This window comes from Mesoplodon mirus (genome assembly GCF_964341445.2).
Source record: "Mesoplodon mirus genome assembly, chromosome: 11".
Classification (NCBI taxonomy): Eukaryota; Metazoa; Chordata; class Mammalia; order Artiodactyla; family Ziphiidae; genus Mesoplodon; species Mesoplodon mirus.
In genome coordinates, this window is record NC_138987.1 from 28,763,262 (window position 1) to 28,779,544 (window position 16,283).

General features: G+C 41.6%; 1 protein-coding gene across 2 annotated transcripts in view; it reads right to left on the reverse strand.

The window, feature by feature from the left end:
* The window catches only part of ALDH1L2 (aldehyde dehydrogenase 1 family member L2), a 58,199-nt gene that overhangs the window by 37,229 nt on the left and 4,687 nt on the right, over positions 1–16,283 (reverse strand). For both annotated transcript variants that reach the window (XM_082636877.1, XM_082636878.1), the window contains exons 2-6: positions 11,209–11,353; positions 6,301–6,535; positions 4,419–4,584; positions 2,625–2,726; positions 2,323–2,412 (exon numbers count right to left, since the gene is read on the reverse strand). In XM_082636877.1, the coding sequence (XP_082493003.1) occupies positions 2,323–2,412; positions 2,625–2,726; positions 4,419–4,584; positions 6,301–6,535; positions 11,209–11,353 (738 nt within the window). The remainder of the gene's footprint in view (positions 1–2,322; positions 2,413–2,624; positions 2,727–4,418; positions 4,585–6,300; positions 6,536–11,208; positions 11,354–16,283) is intronic.

Sequence of the window (16,283 nt, forward strand, 5' to 3'; positions counted from 1 at the left end):
AATGATATCAAGCATCTATGGAAATGACACAAAGCAAGAGACAGTCTGTGAATGTGTGATTGAAGAGTTTAAAAAAATGCCGCACATCCAGGTGACATGAGTATACATTTATCATTTATGCACTTTGACACAAAGGTGAATGAGATAAAAGCTCTCACAGACTTTGCAGCCTGAAGGTAGGGTTCGTGGGGGGAGTGGAGGTGTTGGTGGGGTATCAGGGAGGGCAGATGCAGAGTAGTAAACCAACTATTATATTGCAGTGGGATGTACGATGGGAGGTACAGGTGCTTTGTGGGTCGGTTTATGGAAAGAGGACTGGATCCAGACTGTAACTAAGAGAACTGGATACTAATTGATTTGTTGTTATAATTATTGTTATAAATTCTATGGCCATTAGCTATCATTTATTGAGCAGTATAATATTTAATATTTATTGAATACTCATTCTATGCCAGGGACTAAGTACTTCGATGAATTAACGTGTATTAACTCATTTCATCTTCACAACAACCCCAAACCTGTAAAGGAGGCACTATTATTAGTCTCATTCTCAATGAGGAAACCAAGGCACCCAATGGTTAAATAACCTGCCAAAGGTTACGCAGCAAATAGTTGCAAAGCCAGAATTTTAATGGAAACATTCTGGCTTCAGATCCCACACTTTTTTTGTGAGTATATCTGCTTTGAAAAACTGGGTATTATCAGTTGTGGTAAAATATATTCATATGCTATGATGATGTCACTCTAGTCTAAGATATACACCCCGTACTAACCATGTGATCAAGGGTACATGTGCAAGGATGTCCATGGTAGCATTGTTTATTTTTTTATTGAAGTATAGTTGATGTATACTATAAAGTTACAGGTGTACAATATAGTGACTCACAATTTTTAAAGGTTATACTCCATTTATACTTATAAAATATTGGCTATATTCACTGCGTTGTACAATATATCCTTGTAGCTTAATTTATAAATAATAGTTTGTACCTCTTAATCCCCTACTCCTATCTTGCCCCCCAGCCCTTTCCCTCTCCCCACTGGTAACCACTAGTTTGTTCTCTGTATCTGTGAGTCTGCTTCTTTTATATTACATTTGTTGTACTTTTTAGATTCCATATATAAGTGATATCATACAGTATTTGTCTTTCTCTGCCTGACTTATTTCACTTTCCATAATGCCCTCCAATCCCACACTTCAAGCACCGCACTAAACCTCTTCCCTTGGCCCTTCATTGAGCCCACATATTTTTTTTTTCTTTTGTGGTATGCGGGCCTCTCACTGTTGTGGCCTCTCCCATTGTGGAGCACAGGCTCCGGACGCGCAGGCTCAGCGGCCGTGGCTCACGGGCCCAGCCGCTCTGCGGCATGTGGGATCTTCCCGGACCGGGGCACGAACCCGTGTCCCCTGCATCGGCAGGCGGACTCTCAACTACTGCGCCATCAGGGAAGCCCTGATCCCACATATTTTTATTGACACCTAATATGCACGAAGAACCCTGTGTAAGTGCTGAGAGTATCAAGACAATAACATGATGCTCTTGCCCCTGAGGGGTTCACAGTCTATGGGGGTAAGAGGGATAGATACATAAAGAGATGCTTATAGTATATAATATACTGTGTCAGAGCTAGGCAGGCAGGGCGTTATGGGAACAGAGAGAAGGGACGCCCAATCCCGCCAGGCTGGGCGTGTGAGGTCAGTAGACTTCCTACAAGAGGTGAAACCTGAGAAGCTGAGTTGAGAGGAGATCCCACAGGGATTAGAAGGTCTTTCCTGCCCCCTGCCCACCGCCCCTGCTGCATCTCTCCCCATGACTCTCACACCTGATCCTCACACCTGGAGCTACAGCTTCACTGAACTCTACTGCGAGTCCCTGTCCAGGTAATATGCTCTCCTACCTCTGGGTCTTCAACTCTTTGACTCATTCTCTACCTGTTGACCTCTTCTCGAAGTGCAAGCAAAACAGTCAGCTTTTCTAGAAAGCCTTTCCTAAGACACCTGAGTCTGGGCCTCAGTTACATAATTTGTCTTACTTCATTGTGCGTGTTTATTCACTTCTCTGCTTTCTCCATAAAACTCCAGTCTCCCTGAGAGCAGAGGCTGTGCCTAGTGTCTGCTTCACACCAAATGCTCAATACATGCGGAGCAAAGAGGGAGGTGGTCACGTGTACCTAGAACTCTTTTAGCTGGTCACATGTATCTAGAGCACAGACTCTCCTCACAACCAAAGGAAGAACCAGAGGAAGCCTAGACTTATGTGTAATACCTCTTACAAAGGTTATATGCAAAAAAAAAAAAAAAAAAAGGTTCCTAGAACATACCTGTCCATTTATCTCTGTCCAAGCTCCAGGGACTTTATCATGACCTCGGATCCAGTTATGTAAAGCTTCAGCAGACTGATCCCAAGAGATCTAGAAACGCACAAAGCACAGGTTGAACTTCCAATGTTGCAAGTCTCAAAGGCAATAGAAACATTTCTCTCCATCAGTGGTGGACATGAGTAGGGATGGGGTAGCAGCCTCCCTTGGAGATCTACCTTCTGGTGAGGAAATGGTACACTGAGAACTGCTTAAAGGTGGACAACAATGAACTCTGAAATGTGTTACTGAGTTGATATAAATACCTCAGCATTTTCCTTTTTCTGGATACCTTCATATGTTGCAGCTTCTTCTGACTGGGGCATACGAGTAGCTTTTCCATCGGCTATGAGCTGGACAGCTTCCACCTAAAGCCAAAAATGTTACCTGTGTTAGAGCCCAGTGGTCAACAATGGCATGGCCTATTTAACTGAAGTTTCTGTTTAACAGAATTACTACATATAAATCTGTCCAGAGAGTCAGACTTTGATAAAATAACTACCATTTCTTTGGATCCATAATTATGCCAGGCAGTGTGGTGGCTACTTTATATAAAATATCCCTTGCAGCATCATACCAGTCCTACAACGTGGGTATATTATTAGTCCTGTTTTACAGATGAGGAAACTGAGGCCTGCAAAAAGCCTCAAGCTACTAGCTCGAGAAAAAGCAACTAGCTCAAGATCACAGAGATTTCTTGTAGGTGGTAGAAGCAGGATCTGCATCCAGGTCTATCTACTGCCAATATCCATCCTGTACTTTTTAAAATGACCCCTTTATTTAAGCAAATTTCAATCTCCTCTTGGTGTTTCAATGGACATTTCAGGAATATAATTGTAAAATAAGTCATTGTGGGTTATTTCTGCTCATCATGATGATTCTAGAAAGTCATATTTAAGGAATTCAACTGGCTTTCTAGCTTAGGACGCCTGGAATAAAAAACAATTAAAACTGTCCATGAGTTTGATTGCCTTTGTGTCCTACATCCCCTTCCATGCCATATATATGTTTACCTTGAGTTGAGAGCCTCTCTCCTTCACTGGGAGACCTATGTGAGCTCAAGTTCTCAGTTTTCTCTCTAAGTACTCACAGCTGAGTACTCCAACCTCCACAAGAGGACGTGGTGGGAGCCACCTGGGAACAGGGCCAAGTTTACAGCTCATTCATTCCACCTATTTCTGGCTATAATATCACCAGGTACAGGATCCAGGCTTGCTCGAATGCTACTGAACACACAAAATACTATTTTGATTATAATGATCATTTTGAGCACCTATATGTGCCAGATGCTTTACACAAACGTCATTTAATTTTCACAACAACCCTGTAAGTCAGGCAGTATTAGCCACATTTTATAGATGAGGAAACCAAGGCTAAAGAGGCTAAGTGACCTGCCTATTATACAACAAATAAGTGGGAAACGAGAACTACTCTTTTAATCGTTAAATGATACAAAGCACTGCTCTCCTCTCTCCTAAATCAATGGCTGCTTCTTTATATCATCTTACTGTCCATCTCTGTGTTGTACTTCTACCATATCAAACTATAGAAGACATTAAATGACACTGAAATTACCTTTCAATGTTTTTACAGGTTAATATATTTTTTCTTTGTGGTGCACATGTTTTGAGCCTTTAATCCAGAGCATATCTGAACAAATTAAGCAGTGTTAAATTTCACCCTTTTACATAGACTGATTTTAAATGTTTTTGAAGAAAGCCCAAATTACATATCAAAATTTCTTAAGATTCTGCCGCTTCTTTACAATTAGTCATTATAAACAGGGTTGGAGATTCAAATATCTGGTAAAATGAATGAAGGAGTTTGATTACTACTTTATCCACTTGATCACTGTTCTCAGAAGAACAAGTCAGACTCATAGACTAAGAAATTCTAAAGTGCAGTTTTCCACCCTCAAATACCATCCTACTGGCAAATATAAAATCTAATCTTATTTTGGGGCTTTTTATTTTTAGTACAAATTCACAGGAGCAAATTCTCAATAAAAGAAAAACTTTAAAGCGTTACTAAATTCTCCTTGATAGCATAAATATACTGACCATGGCCTTGATTCCTTCAGGAAAAAGAAATCGATTATAAAGTGCATCCACTGTATCATTGGGTTCGACATCACATGACCTCTGGAGAAGGATGGGTCCTGTGTCTAAACCATCATCAGCCCAGAAAACAGAAAACCCAGCTTTCTTATCTCCCATGATTAGAGTCCTGGGAAAAGAAGAGTTTCAACTTAAAATGTTGGTTAACTGTATCATAAGGTGATAAATTAGTGACATTAAAGTACAAGGTATTTACAATGGAAAATAGACAGTGAGTGAAACTACTGTGAAAACTACAGCAGAGCTGGGAGATGTAAACACTCATAAAAAGCAGAACTTAATGGTACTGCTACTTTATACAACCTCATCTCTGTAGTCTTTCTTGTTAACACATACTAATGACTTATAGTCTACTCAAAAAGCCATTAGAGACCATCAGTACTACCCCTCACTGATTCCCAGGTGTCGGCTTTCTACTGCAGCATCAAGTAATTCTGCCCACCCATGTCCAGTTCCTACATCGTACCTGACCCTGTATTAGGCAGAATAAGATAACGGAAGATAAAACAGAAGATGATCAGTGCAATGTGAAAAGGAGAACTGATTATTAATTTAGGTTGTGTAATTCAGGTACAAGCATCACTTAGAGCTAGAATTAGTTCTAGATTAGCTATAAGTTGTAGTAAAAGATGGTTGATTAATTCAACTATTTGTATTTTGTATTCTATAAATTTAGCCTCAGAAGAAATGCTGGCCCTACAGACCTTATAATACATACAATAAACCAGATATATGGAAATACATACATAAAAGGATATCAGAGAGCAGGTTAATATAGACAGAGTATGAACTGGTAGGTCAGCCATGCTCTCCATCTAATCATTTTTACCTCTCTGAGCTACTAATCAAGCAAGACCTAAATCAATCAACCAACCAGTCAATCAACCACTCTTTTCAGAAATATTGAGAAATGAATTGGCATTGTGTTATCTAAGAGCCTTGAAAATATTCATGTATTTGGACCCAATGTTTCTGCATGTGCAAGCAATGTGAACTGAGAAAAAAATACATGTTTAAGTACAAAGATATCCACTATAGTTCTATTTACAAGAGCAAAAAAGAAATCAATTCATGTAATTGTTCTTAAAATACAATGAAATGCTATTTTACCACATTTAAACTAAGTATAGATTTTCTGCCTATCTGATAACTTGACACTAAGAGACAGCTGGGAGATGTGCAGGTAAAGGAGAAAAGGTAGAGAAGGTGGGAAAGCCCCACCTTAACCCGCAGTATAGTATACCTATAGGACTGGGCACCTACAGTATACCAGGCAGTGTTCTTGATACTGGGACATACGGCAGTAAAAATGTTAGACCAGAGTCCTATTTCCCCTCAAGAGGCTTAAAGTAGAATGGGGGAAGTCACACCATGAGAAAGATAATTTCGGGTCATTCAGCATTTCCTGAAACGTACTTGAGATATTCTATGCAAAAAAATGTTCTACGGCCAAATAAGTGTGGGAACACTTTGTACTCAGATTCCCTCTTGGAGATTATGGTGCCCACATTAAAGCACATATTAAATCTCTAAGTCCACAGATAAAGAAATCCAGCATAAACCAAACTTGTCTAACCATAGGACCTTTTCCTGCTCAATACCTAGTTACAGCTGATAGAGCCAATACTCCATAAATTATTCTTGGGAAACGCTGTTCTGGCTTATGCAGTACCTCTAGATCTCAGGGGAGTTTGTGCAACAGTAGCAATCAATCGGGACCTCACAATTGTTCAAGCATACCTAGTTCCTTGATCACCTAGGTAAAACACAGAAAGATTACAAGCAATGGGAATGGGACCATCTTGGTTATGTAAAAAAATCTCACCAGTTGATAGCAGAGGCTCCTCTGTGTCTGGGAAGGATAGATGGGTGATAAATGATGGAACCATGCTTAGGGCTGTCAATTACATCCATGGGGATGAACTGTGTGCAGAAGGGAAGCACGTTTAGCTCAGCACCCACGGATCTGTAGGCCTCCGCCACCTCCTTTATGGTCTTGCCCTTGACTCTCCATCTAGGGAACTTGAACACAGGGGTCCCATTTTTCTCTGCAACCAAAGCTGAGCAAGAAAGAGAAGATTATTTTCATCAAAAAAATTTTAGCCATAATTTTGTATTACTATGGATCTACACATTGTAATTTCATGAAACATTTACAAATAAAACATGATAAAGAACAATTTAGATTCTGACCAGGATTTGACATGATACGATTTTATCAAGATGCATCTATTTTTCTAATGTGATTTTTATCTATATATTTAAGGCATAATATGTTTCAACTCAGAAGTTTGTGGCTAGACAACGTTTTGAGATCTTAACTGAAGCTGCTTCTTTTATAGATCAAAAATTGTACCTTTATTACTGATACAGCCATTTAAATGACATTTGCTTGTTTGTTTCTTAAGATTTGGAGTCAAGTGCCAAAACATCACCACCTCAATTAGACGTAGCCTCTGGTACAGATGGAAAACCTTGATTCCCTTCCCACACCTGTTTCCTGGGGGGAAGTTCCTTTTATCACAGGGCAAACTGTAGACTGGAACACACTCTCCCTGCCAAACAGGCAGATCCCAAAAGATAAATGGAGAAAGTGATAGGGATAGAATAAGATAGTTACACAGCTAGAAATCCCACTAGGGGAAGATAGATAGAGAGAGACTTCAGGAGATCACCATAAGCTAGACACCAACCAGAAAATGCCCAGACCATCGGGCAGCTAAGCAACAATCAGAACATTTTGAAACTAAACAGACTTACTTAGGCCAATACCACAGAAAAACAGATATAAGCCTGCATTCGACCTTGGGAGGTCTATAAGATAACAGACGCTGAGAAAAACTGCATTCTTGCATGTAGCCAAGACAGGTAAACAGGTGAAAGGGGAAAGAAACTGGGTGGAAAGGGACATTATACCGAAACCTGAGACAAATTACCATATTTTAGTATATGTTACCACCCTTTTGCTAATATGCATATGATTTAAATAGCGCCATGACAGTCCCGGTTAGACCATGTAGGGTCGAAGGAGGAACTAATGATGTAAGCCTTGACAAATCTACACAAAATGAGGAAGAAGGTGGTCTTCTCCCCTCCCATTTTTTCTTTGACTATAAAAATGTAGCCCTCTGGGGACTTCCCTGGTGGTCCAGTGGTTAAGACCAAGACTCGTGTTCCCAGTGCAGGGGGCCCAGGTTCGATCCCTGGTCAGGGAACTAGATCCTGCATGCATGCCGCAACTAAAGATCCCACATGCCGCAACGAAGTTCCCGTACTTGGCAACGAAGATCCCCCACGCCGCAAGCAGTGCTGCCAAGTAAATAAATAAACATTAAAAAAAAAAGTAGCCCTCTTTGTTCTTGGGGCCACGCTCCCTTGCCGGCCTGCTTGTATCTCTCAAGCCTCCTATGCTAATAAACTCAGTCTTTGCCTGCCACTTTGCCTCACCCTGAACTCTTTCTGTGCTGAGACAAAAGAACCTGAGCTTCAGTAAGTCCTGACACCAGGTAAGCGGTTTCAATGAAAAGACAGTGGGTTCAAGTCCCCTCCTAGGGCAGGGATTGTGGTTCAAGTCCCAGTCCGAGGTGTGGCTGGGTTTGAGTCCCATCTGAGGAGGAGTGTGGTTTCAAAAGTAGCTGAGTTGAGCTGCGTCTGTCTAGTTCCTTCTCCTAAATTCGCCCCTAAGATAAGTTAGTGGAGGAGAGAGGCCAGGAGTGGAGAATCCATGCTCCCCGAAAGGGTTTGCCCTACTGAAGCAGATCCCAGGCTCTTTGCTAAGGAAATGTTGTCCCTTCTGAAAGGAATGACTCCATCCTACCTCTGTGTGAATTGGAATGGCCCTCCAAAGTACAGACAGCACAAGCTCATTTTTTCCATAATAAAATAGCACTTTTACTAACTATATACCTTACATATATTAAGTATATATATATTTATTCTCCATCAATAACACAAAGAAACTACATTTTCGGCAATATCCAGAAGTCTTAACTAAGGCATTTTACCTGCATGTTCTGGCTTCCTTTCCTTTCTCCCCATCTAATCATCAACATTCATAGACTCTGGAGGGGATGATGCCTCCATGAAGGCTAAAGGCCAAAGCTTAACAAGTCCTAAAATGGCCCTGGCCTTCAAAGTGATGCTTTAGTCAATCCATTTGGGAGAATCTGAGAGACCAGTATAATAATGTTTACGAAATGTAAATGTTCCTAAAATGTTCAAAAAGCTGTGAACAAAACAAAATGTCAGATGATAGGAAAATGGGTAAATGGTGGTGAAAAAAATGTGGTGAGGGCTTCCCTGGTGGCGCAGTGGTTGAGAGTCCGCCTGCCGATGCAGGGGACACGGATTCGTGCCCCGGTCCGGGAAGATCCCACATGCCATGGAGTGGCTGGGCCTGTGAGCCTTGGCCGCTGAGCCTGCATGTCCAGAGCCTGTGCTCCGCAACGGGAGAGGCCACAACAGTGAGAGGCCCGCGTACCGCAAAAAAAAAAAAAAAAAAAAAAAAATGTCTTGAAATTGGGAGAAAATTGTGAAAGGTTAGATTGGGAAAGAAAAATGGGGTGGAAGAGACTTAGAAGACTTCATTTGAAAAATCCACTCCACTGAGATAAGCTTGAGCCATTCAGGTGTTGCTCCCCCATATTGATTTTTGGCTGCCCCAGGACTATTTTTTGTTGCTCTAGTTGACTATACTGACAACAAAAATCGCCGTTGTCATTATTGATCCTTTTTATGAATCAGGTGCCATGCTGAGCAGTTTACATACATTATCTCATTTAATCCATGTGAGATGGGTATCACTGAACTAAGCTTAATGAGTTTAAGTGACTTGTCCAGGGTCACACAGCTATCAAGTGGCAGAGTCAGAACTAGATTCATGATTCTAGAACATACACTGTTAACCATATGCTGGGACCAGGCACCAGGGAAAAGTTCATTTCCCAGGAAACACTCTGAAAGGAGGTGTAAGAGTCACATGCTTGCAATTCTTCTGAAGTTCACTGTACATGGTAGAGACTCTTAGTTGCCCCCTTTCCTCCTTTACCAAGGATTCCTCTACTTTAGCTGAACACACGGCCACCCCAAATAAAATCTGTATTTCTCAGCCTGTTCTGCAAATAGATTTGGCCTATGACTAAGTTCTAGCCAACAGGATACAAGTGGGAGTAATATGTAAAACTTCTGGATTATGCCCTTAATAAAGGCTTGCCCTCTGCTTCCCATCTTGCCCTTTCTGCTTGCTGGAATGCAGAGTTGATAGTGGGGGCTGAAGCCACTACCTTGGACCATGAGATGGAAGCCCAGTGTTGATAATGACAAGACAACAAACCGAAGTAGCCTTCATTGTGATAAATATCTGGCTGCCACAACAGCTGTGATGGTCAATCCAAACTTGAGAAAGGGACTTCTATCTTATTTAAGCTAATATTATTTGAGGTCCTCCTGATTCAACAGCCAATCGGACACCCCAAATGTAAGTCCTTCCAAACAACCCACACACAAAGCTGGTGGTAATAGATAATGATGAGACAGGTAGTCCCAGCGACGGGAATCTGTCCCCTTCTGCCCTTGGAGCCAAGTATGAATTCATGAGGCAGATTCCCTCAGAATTTCCCAGGTTGAGATAATCTTTTTCTGAAAGACAGATAATTTCTAAATCAAGTGGTTAAATCCATGTGCATATGTGCTCTTGGCCCAACTCTTTTTAGCTTGACTCTTTTTTTTTCTTCCAGTTTTACTGAGATATAATTGATATACAACACTGTGTAAGTTTAAGGTGTACAGCATAATGATTTGACTTACATACATCATGAAATGATTATCACAGTAAGTTTAGTGAATATCCGTCCTCTCAGATAGATATAAAATTAAAAGAAACAAGTTTTTCCCTGTGCTGAGAACTCTAGGAATTTACTTTCTTAACAACTTTCACATATAACGTACAGCAGTGTGAATTATATTTATCATGCTATGCACTACATCCCTAGTCCTTATTTATCTTATAATGGGAAGTTTGTACCTTTTGACTGCCTTCATCCAACTAACCCAGTAACAAGAACTAGAATAAACCCCAGAGCTGATTCCTCCAAGAAAGAAAAGTAAAATTTTAGGGTTATCACAGATATTGTTTCCCAACCAATGTACTGCATCATACTAGTGATTTATAAAGATTCAAGTCATAAGTCACGATTTCTAGATGCTAGTTCTTATTCCCTACCTGTAGACTGTTTCTTGCACTCCTTCTCAACATAACTTTAGCATGCAAATCAGAATCACGCTGTAGGTTTGCTCTGAGGATGGCTATTTTCTTTACCTACCTTAATAACCAAGCAGTCATAGCTATAATTTTTTCTGAGATAAATGTATTCTTTATGACCCCACATCAATTGCTATTGTTGGGTGTGGCCTTCCCTGCATTCCTATCGGCACCTCTGCAACAGACATTATTCTAGATGTCCCATAGCACCTTTGGAAAGTCACAAGTGTAATTCAGGAAAAACACATGCTTGGAAATTCCTCTGAGGGTGATTCCTCCTCTGGTGATTATCATGGAGGTAAGTGGAGAAACTTAGTAAAATAGGGGCCGGCATCTTTGTCTTGAGGCCCACAGAGAAGGGAGAGTTTCTGAGTCTGTATCTACCACACAAATAGATTTGGCCTGAGAAGGCCTTCAACAGGCAGAGTGGAGGCCAGTGCAGTCCTTGATCCGGTTGTTCCAAGATACACTCACCCAGTGGGTCAGCTTTTCCATCCTTATCTGGAACTGTGAACACTCCCACAACTCGGTGGCCCTCTTTGCAGAGGTGGCTGTAGACTTCTTGTCCAAAGAGGCTCTGACCAATAAGTGCCACCTTCAGCTTGTTTTTGAAATAAACCTGAGAAGCAATTCAACAGTGACAGGTATTAGTATGGGTAGAAGACATATGGATAATAAACACTCTTTTTTCAATCATACAAGATGACTTGAGCATTACAAAAGGCTCAAAGATCTACACAGTCAAATAGTTATTGACATACACTGAACTCAGACTACATGCTATATAGGTAGTAGTGAAAATAATTTCACACCTAAGTATTCCTCATTTTCCCTTTGCTCTAACTCCCTTGACTATTCATTATAATCATTGGGATTGCATATATTTTTATAAGGCATTTCAACTCCTTGATGAAATGAGGCCAGATGTTAACAAATAAGCATAAGTTTCATAGTTAAAAGGGGTGTAATTCTGAGCAAGATCTACTTCAATATGACAATGCTTTTATGCCCTGCAATTTTTTATGCCCACCTCCAAAAGAGGCCAAGAGCTAACATCTAGTATAACATAGGGGTCAAAAGCAGATCCTAGACTATCTGAGGTCAAACCTAGGGTCACCCACCCCTAGTTAGTTGTGTGACCTTTAGCAAGTAACTAACTTCCATTTGCCTTTTATTCCCCTCATCTGTAAAATTGGAATAACACCAACTCACACAATTCTGATTGAGGTAGATGACAATATGCATTAGGCTTAATGCACTGACACAAAGCACTGTTTAAGTAAAAGCTTTAATAATGTTTTAAAGGCTTTCCTATATACTAGACAATTCTATGTTTTTTCACACGGTCCAGAATTCTACAATCCTCGGTAAGTGGTGTAAACTCATTTGGTCTTAAGACGTGGACTGGGGCTTCCCTGGTGGCGCAGTGGTTGAGGGTCCGCCTGCCAATGCAGGGGACATGGGTTCATGCCCCGGTTCGGGAAGATCCCACATGCTGCGGAGCAGCTGGGCCCGTGAGCCATGGCCGCTGAGCCTGCGCGTCTGGAGCCTGTGCTCCGCAACGGGAGAGGCCACAACAGTGAGAGGCCTGCGTACCGCAAAAAAAAAAAAAAAAAAAAGACGTGGACTGAACTAATGAAATGTTCTTTATAGTCCTTGTAGGTTTCTTAGAAGTTAATGCAGTCATTTGGCTTCAAACTTGACCCGCACTGATAATGCCACTTAGAGTCTTTACTTATAGTATATCGTAATTTGCTGCAGAAAAGTCAATGTGCTTCATTACAGATACTATCCCAGACCCTGCTGTAAATTGTGCATAAGGTCCTATGTGCCATATTGACCTTCTCAAATGCGAATGATTCTGAACCCTACATTTGGCCCCATTGATTTCAGATAAGGAATTGAGGGCTGCACACAATTTCATTTATTTTAATCCTCACAACTATCCTGTTTTCTTATCCCCTATTTTGTACCATTTTATGAATGAAGAAACCAAGACTTAGAAATATCAAGTATATCTCCAAGGTCATACTAGCAAAACAAGGGAGAGGTAGGATTTGAATCCAGGGCCATCTGACTCCAAAACTCGCGAATGTACTTAAAAATAAAATGAGCCACTACTGCCTATCTCTTCCATCTCCTTTTTTAGAACATTAACACTGATGCACAAAAATGCAGTGATTGTCAATAAATATAAACACCACATAGATAAGAGTGGCACTAAAGGAGTTAAAGTTTTTAAGGACGTCTTTAAGCAATTATGCCTTCTGTAAACTCTCCCAAGATGAAACCTTTTCACAAAGCTTAAGGTAACATGTTGACATGATGATTGCTAAGATGGTGATGAAGAGCCACCAGGTGAAGCAGAGGGTCACGACCTCCTATGAGCTTCCCGTCTTGGCAAAGAACCAACACCAGCTCCCCAGAGTTCTTTCCATCTTTCATTCCTCCACGTTAGAATATGTCTCCACAGGATTTGGATTTAGAATACTTTTCCTTCAATCTAAATGGGATTCATTAATGTTCCAGAAAGTCATTCTAACTTAGTAAAGCCTCAATGTTAAAATCTGACTATGAGGAAAACAATTTTCCCTTATTTCCCACTTTCTTAAGGACATAGATGGCATCCCTTTTTAGGCATAAACTTAAAAGCCTACAGGTTCAGGGACTTCCCTGGTGGTGCAGGGGTTAAGAATCCGCCTGCCAATGCAGGAGACTATGGGTTCAAGCCCTGGTCTGGGAAGATCCCACATGCCGCAGAGCAACAAAGCCCGTGTGCCACAACTACTGAGCCTGCACTCTAGAGCCCACAAGCCACAAATACTGAAGCCCGCAAGCCACAACTACTGAAGCCCACGAGCCACAACTACTGAAGCCTGCGCACCTAGAGCCCGTGCTCCGCAACAAGAGAAGCCACCGCAATGAGAAGCCCACGCAATGCAATGAAGAGTAGCCCCCGCTCGCCACAACTAGAAAAAGACTGCGTGCAGCAACAAAGACCCAACGCAGCCAAAAAAAAAAAAAAAAAAAAGCGTATGGGTTCACATTTTCCCTGTGAGCTGATAATTAAACAATTAAGGTTCTGGTATAAAAATTCTTTTCCATGGTCAGCCAAAGTTTCTATCCCAAAAGAGCCTAGAGCTTCAACATCTAACAGATTCTTGCAAACAGATTAACTCTGTAAGAACAGCACAATTTGCCTGCAGATAATGCATGACTATTTCATTTCCTCTCATCAAAAATATCAAAATGTTCTGTAAGTATTCTATCTTCAAATCCTATAATTAATGCTGTTGCTTGAAATAGAACTGACCTGATGTGTTGGCTATCTTACAAAATTTGGCTTTACCTCATACCATTACCAACACCAAATATTTTAAGACTTCTAAAATTATTAGTCTTAAAACATACAAGAGCCAAGAGGATGAGCTGACTCAATTGTAATGTGCTGTCAGCTGTCATCTGCTAATTGGGAGTTCAATTCCAGAGTCAACACTGTCCCAGAAAGACAGTGTTTAAAGAAACCATGTCAGTATCTCTGGAAATTCTACATTCACTGAAACACTTTCTGAGCTTAGTGGTAAAACTGAAACTATAAAGGTGAGTTTCTAGCAGTGAGAAAAAATTCAGAGTTTAAGATTTTAAGTATTTATAATGAGTTAGTATAATTCCAAAGAACTGGACTGGGATATTTCACCTTAGTCTTATTTCTCCAAGTATGATCTAGTCTTATTTCTCCAAGTATGATCTGAGGGCTGACTGCCCGTGTTGGCAGAATCAGCTGGGAGGAAATGTTAAAAATTTGTTTTTCTGGGCCCCATCCCTGATCTATTGAGTCAGACCCTCAGGAAGCTGGCACCAACTCAAAAGCATATGAGGAGGTTTGGATCCTGCCTCTGCACTTTATTAGCCCAGGAAGCTGCATTTGAACAAGCTCTCCATTGATAGACAGGCACACTAAAGTCTGCGAATCTCTGCTGTACAGAGTGTGTGTCCGCCCCCTACAAAAAAGATTTTGCCCTGGGCAGTTTGGGTCAGGAAAAAGTGGTGGAAGTAACAGCAAACAGTTTAACAAGACCCTGGTATGTGTCAGGTATTTAATATGTGTTACTTCATTTTGATTGCCCAGTGACTACCAAGAGGCAGACATTAATAAGTCATTTTACAGATGGCTTTACAGATGAAGAAATTAAAACAAAGAGAGGTTAAGATACAGCCTGGGGATTCCCTGGTTGCGCAGTGGTTGGGAGTCCGCCTGCCAGTGCAGGGGACATGGGTTCCACCCCTGGTCCGGGAGGATCCCACATGCTGCGGAGCAACTAAGCCCGTGCACCACAACTACTGAACCCACACGCCACAACTGCTGAAGCCCGTGCGCCTGGAGCCCATGCTCTGCAGCGGGAGGGGCCGCCGCAGTGAGGGGCCCCCATGCCGTGGCGAGGAGTGACCCCTGCGAGGACCCAATGCAGCCAAAAATAAAATAAAATAAGTGAATAAAAATAAAAAAGAACGAAAGGGCTTCCCTGGTGACACAGTGGTTAAGAATCTGCCTGCCAATGCAGGGGACACGGGTTCAAGCCCTGGTCCGGGAAGATCCCACATGCCGCAGAGCAACTGAGCCCGTGCGCCACAACTACTGAACCAGCATGCCACAACTACTGAAGCCCATGCACCTAGAGCCCATGCTCCACAACAAGAGGAGCCACTGCAATGAGAAGCCCGCGGGCAGCAGCAAAGACCCAACGCAGCCAAAAATAAATATAAATAAAATAAATAAATTTATAAAAAAAGAAAGAAAGAAAGAAAATGAATGGTATTAAAAAAAAAAAAAGATACAGCCTGGAGTCAAATCACTACTCAGTGGCAGCTCTGAGATTCTAATCTAGTTATTACCCCAGTGCCATTGTTTTTCTATAACACCAGCTGTGTGACCTTGAGCTCAGCCTCATCAATTAAAATCTGAATAATAATAGTACCTATCTCACAAGGTTGTTAGGAGGATTTAGTGGGATAAAGCATATAATGCATTAGTGCAGTGGGTGGCAATAACAAAGGCCCAATAAATGTCAACTAGTATCATTATCATACCACAAGTAATACCCAGGTAAATAAAAATGATGATAATGGATCTTCCCTACTGGGAGTGTACCATAAGGCAGGCACTGTATTGAGCCTTCTTCAGTGATTAAAAAAAATGTATCCAATCCTTATCATATGTCTTTTTTTTTTTTTTTTTTTGCGGTACGCGGGCCTCTCACTGTTGTGGCCTCTCCCTTGCGGAGCACAGGCTCCGGACGCGCAGGCTCACAGGCCCAGCCGCTCTGCGGCATATGGGATCCGCCCGGACCGGGGCACGAACCCATATCCCCTGCATCGGCAGGCGGACTCTCAACCACTGCGCCACCAGGGAAGCCCCTCCTTATCATATGTCTTTAAGCCTTACTGTGATCCACTTTACAAATGAGAAAACATAGGGCTCAGGGAAGTTAAGTAACCTGTCCATGGACAGGACTAATAAGGGGCAGAGGAAGGATTCAAACTCAGATCTA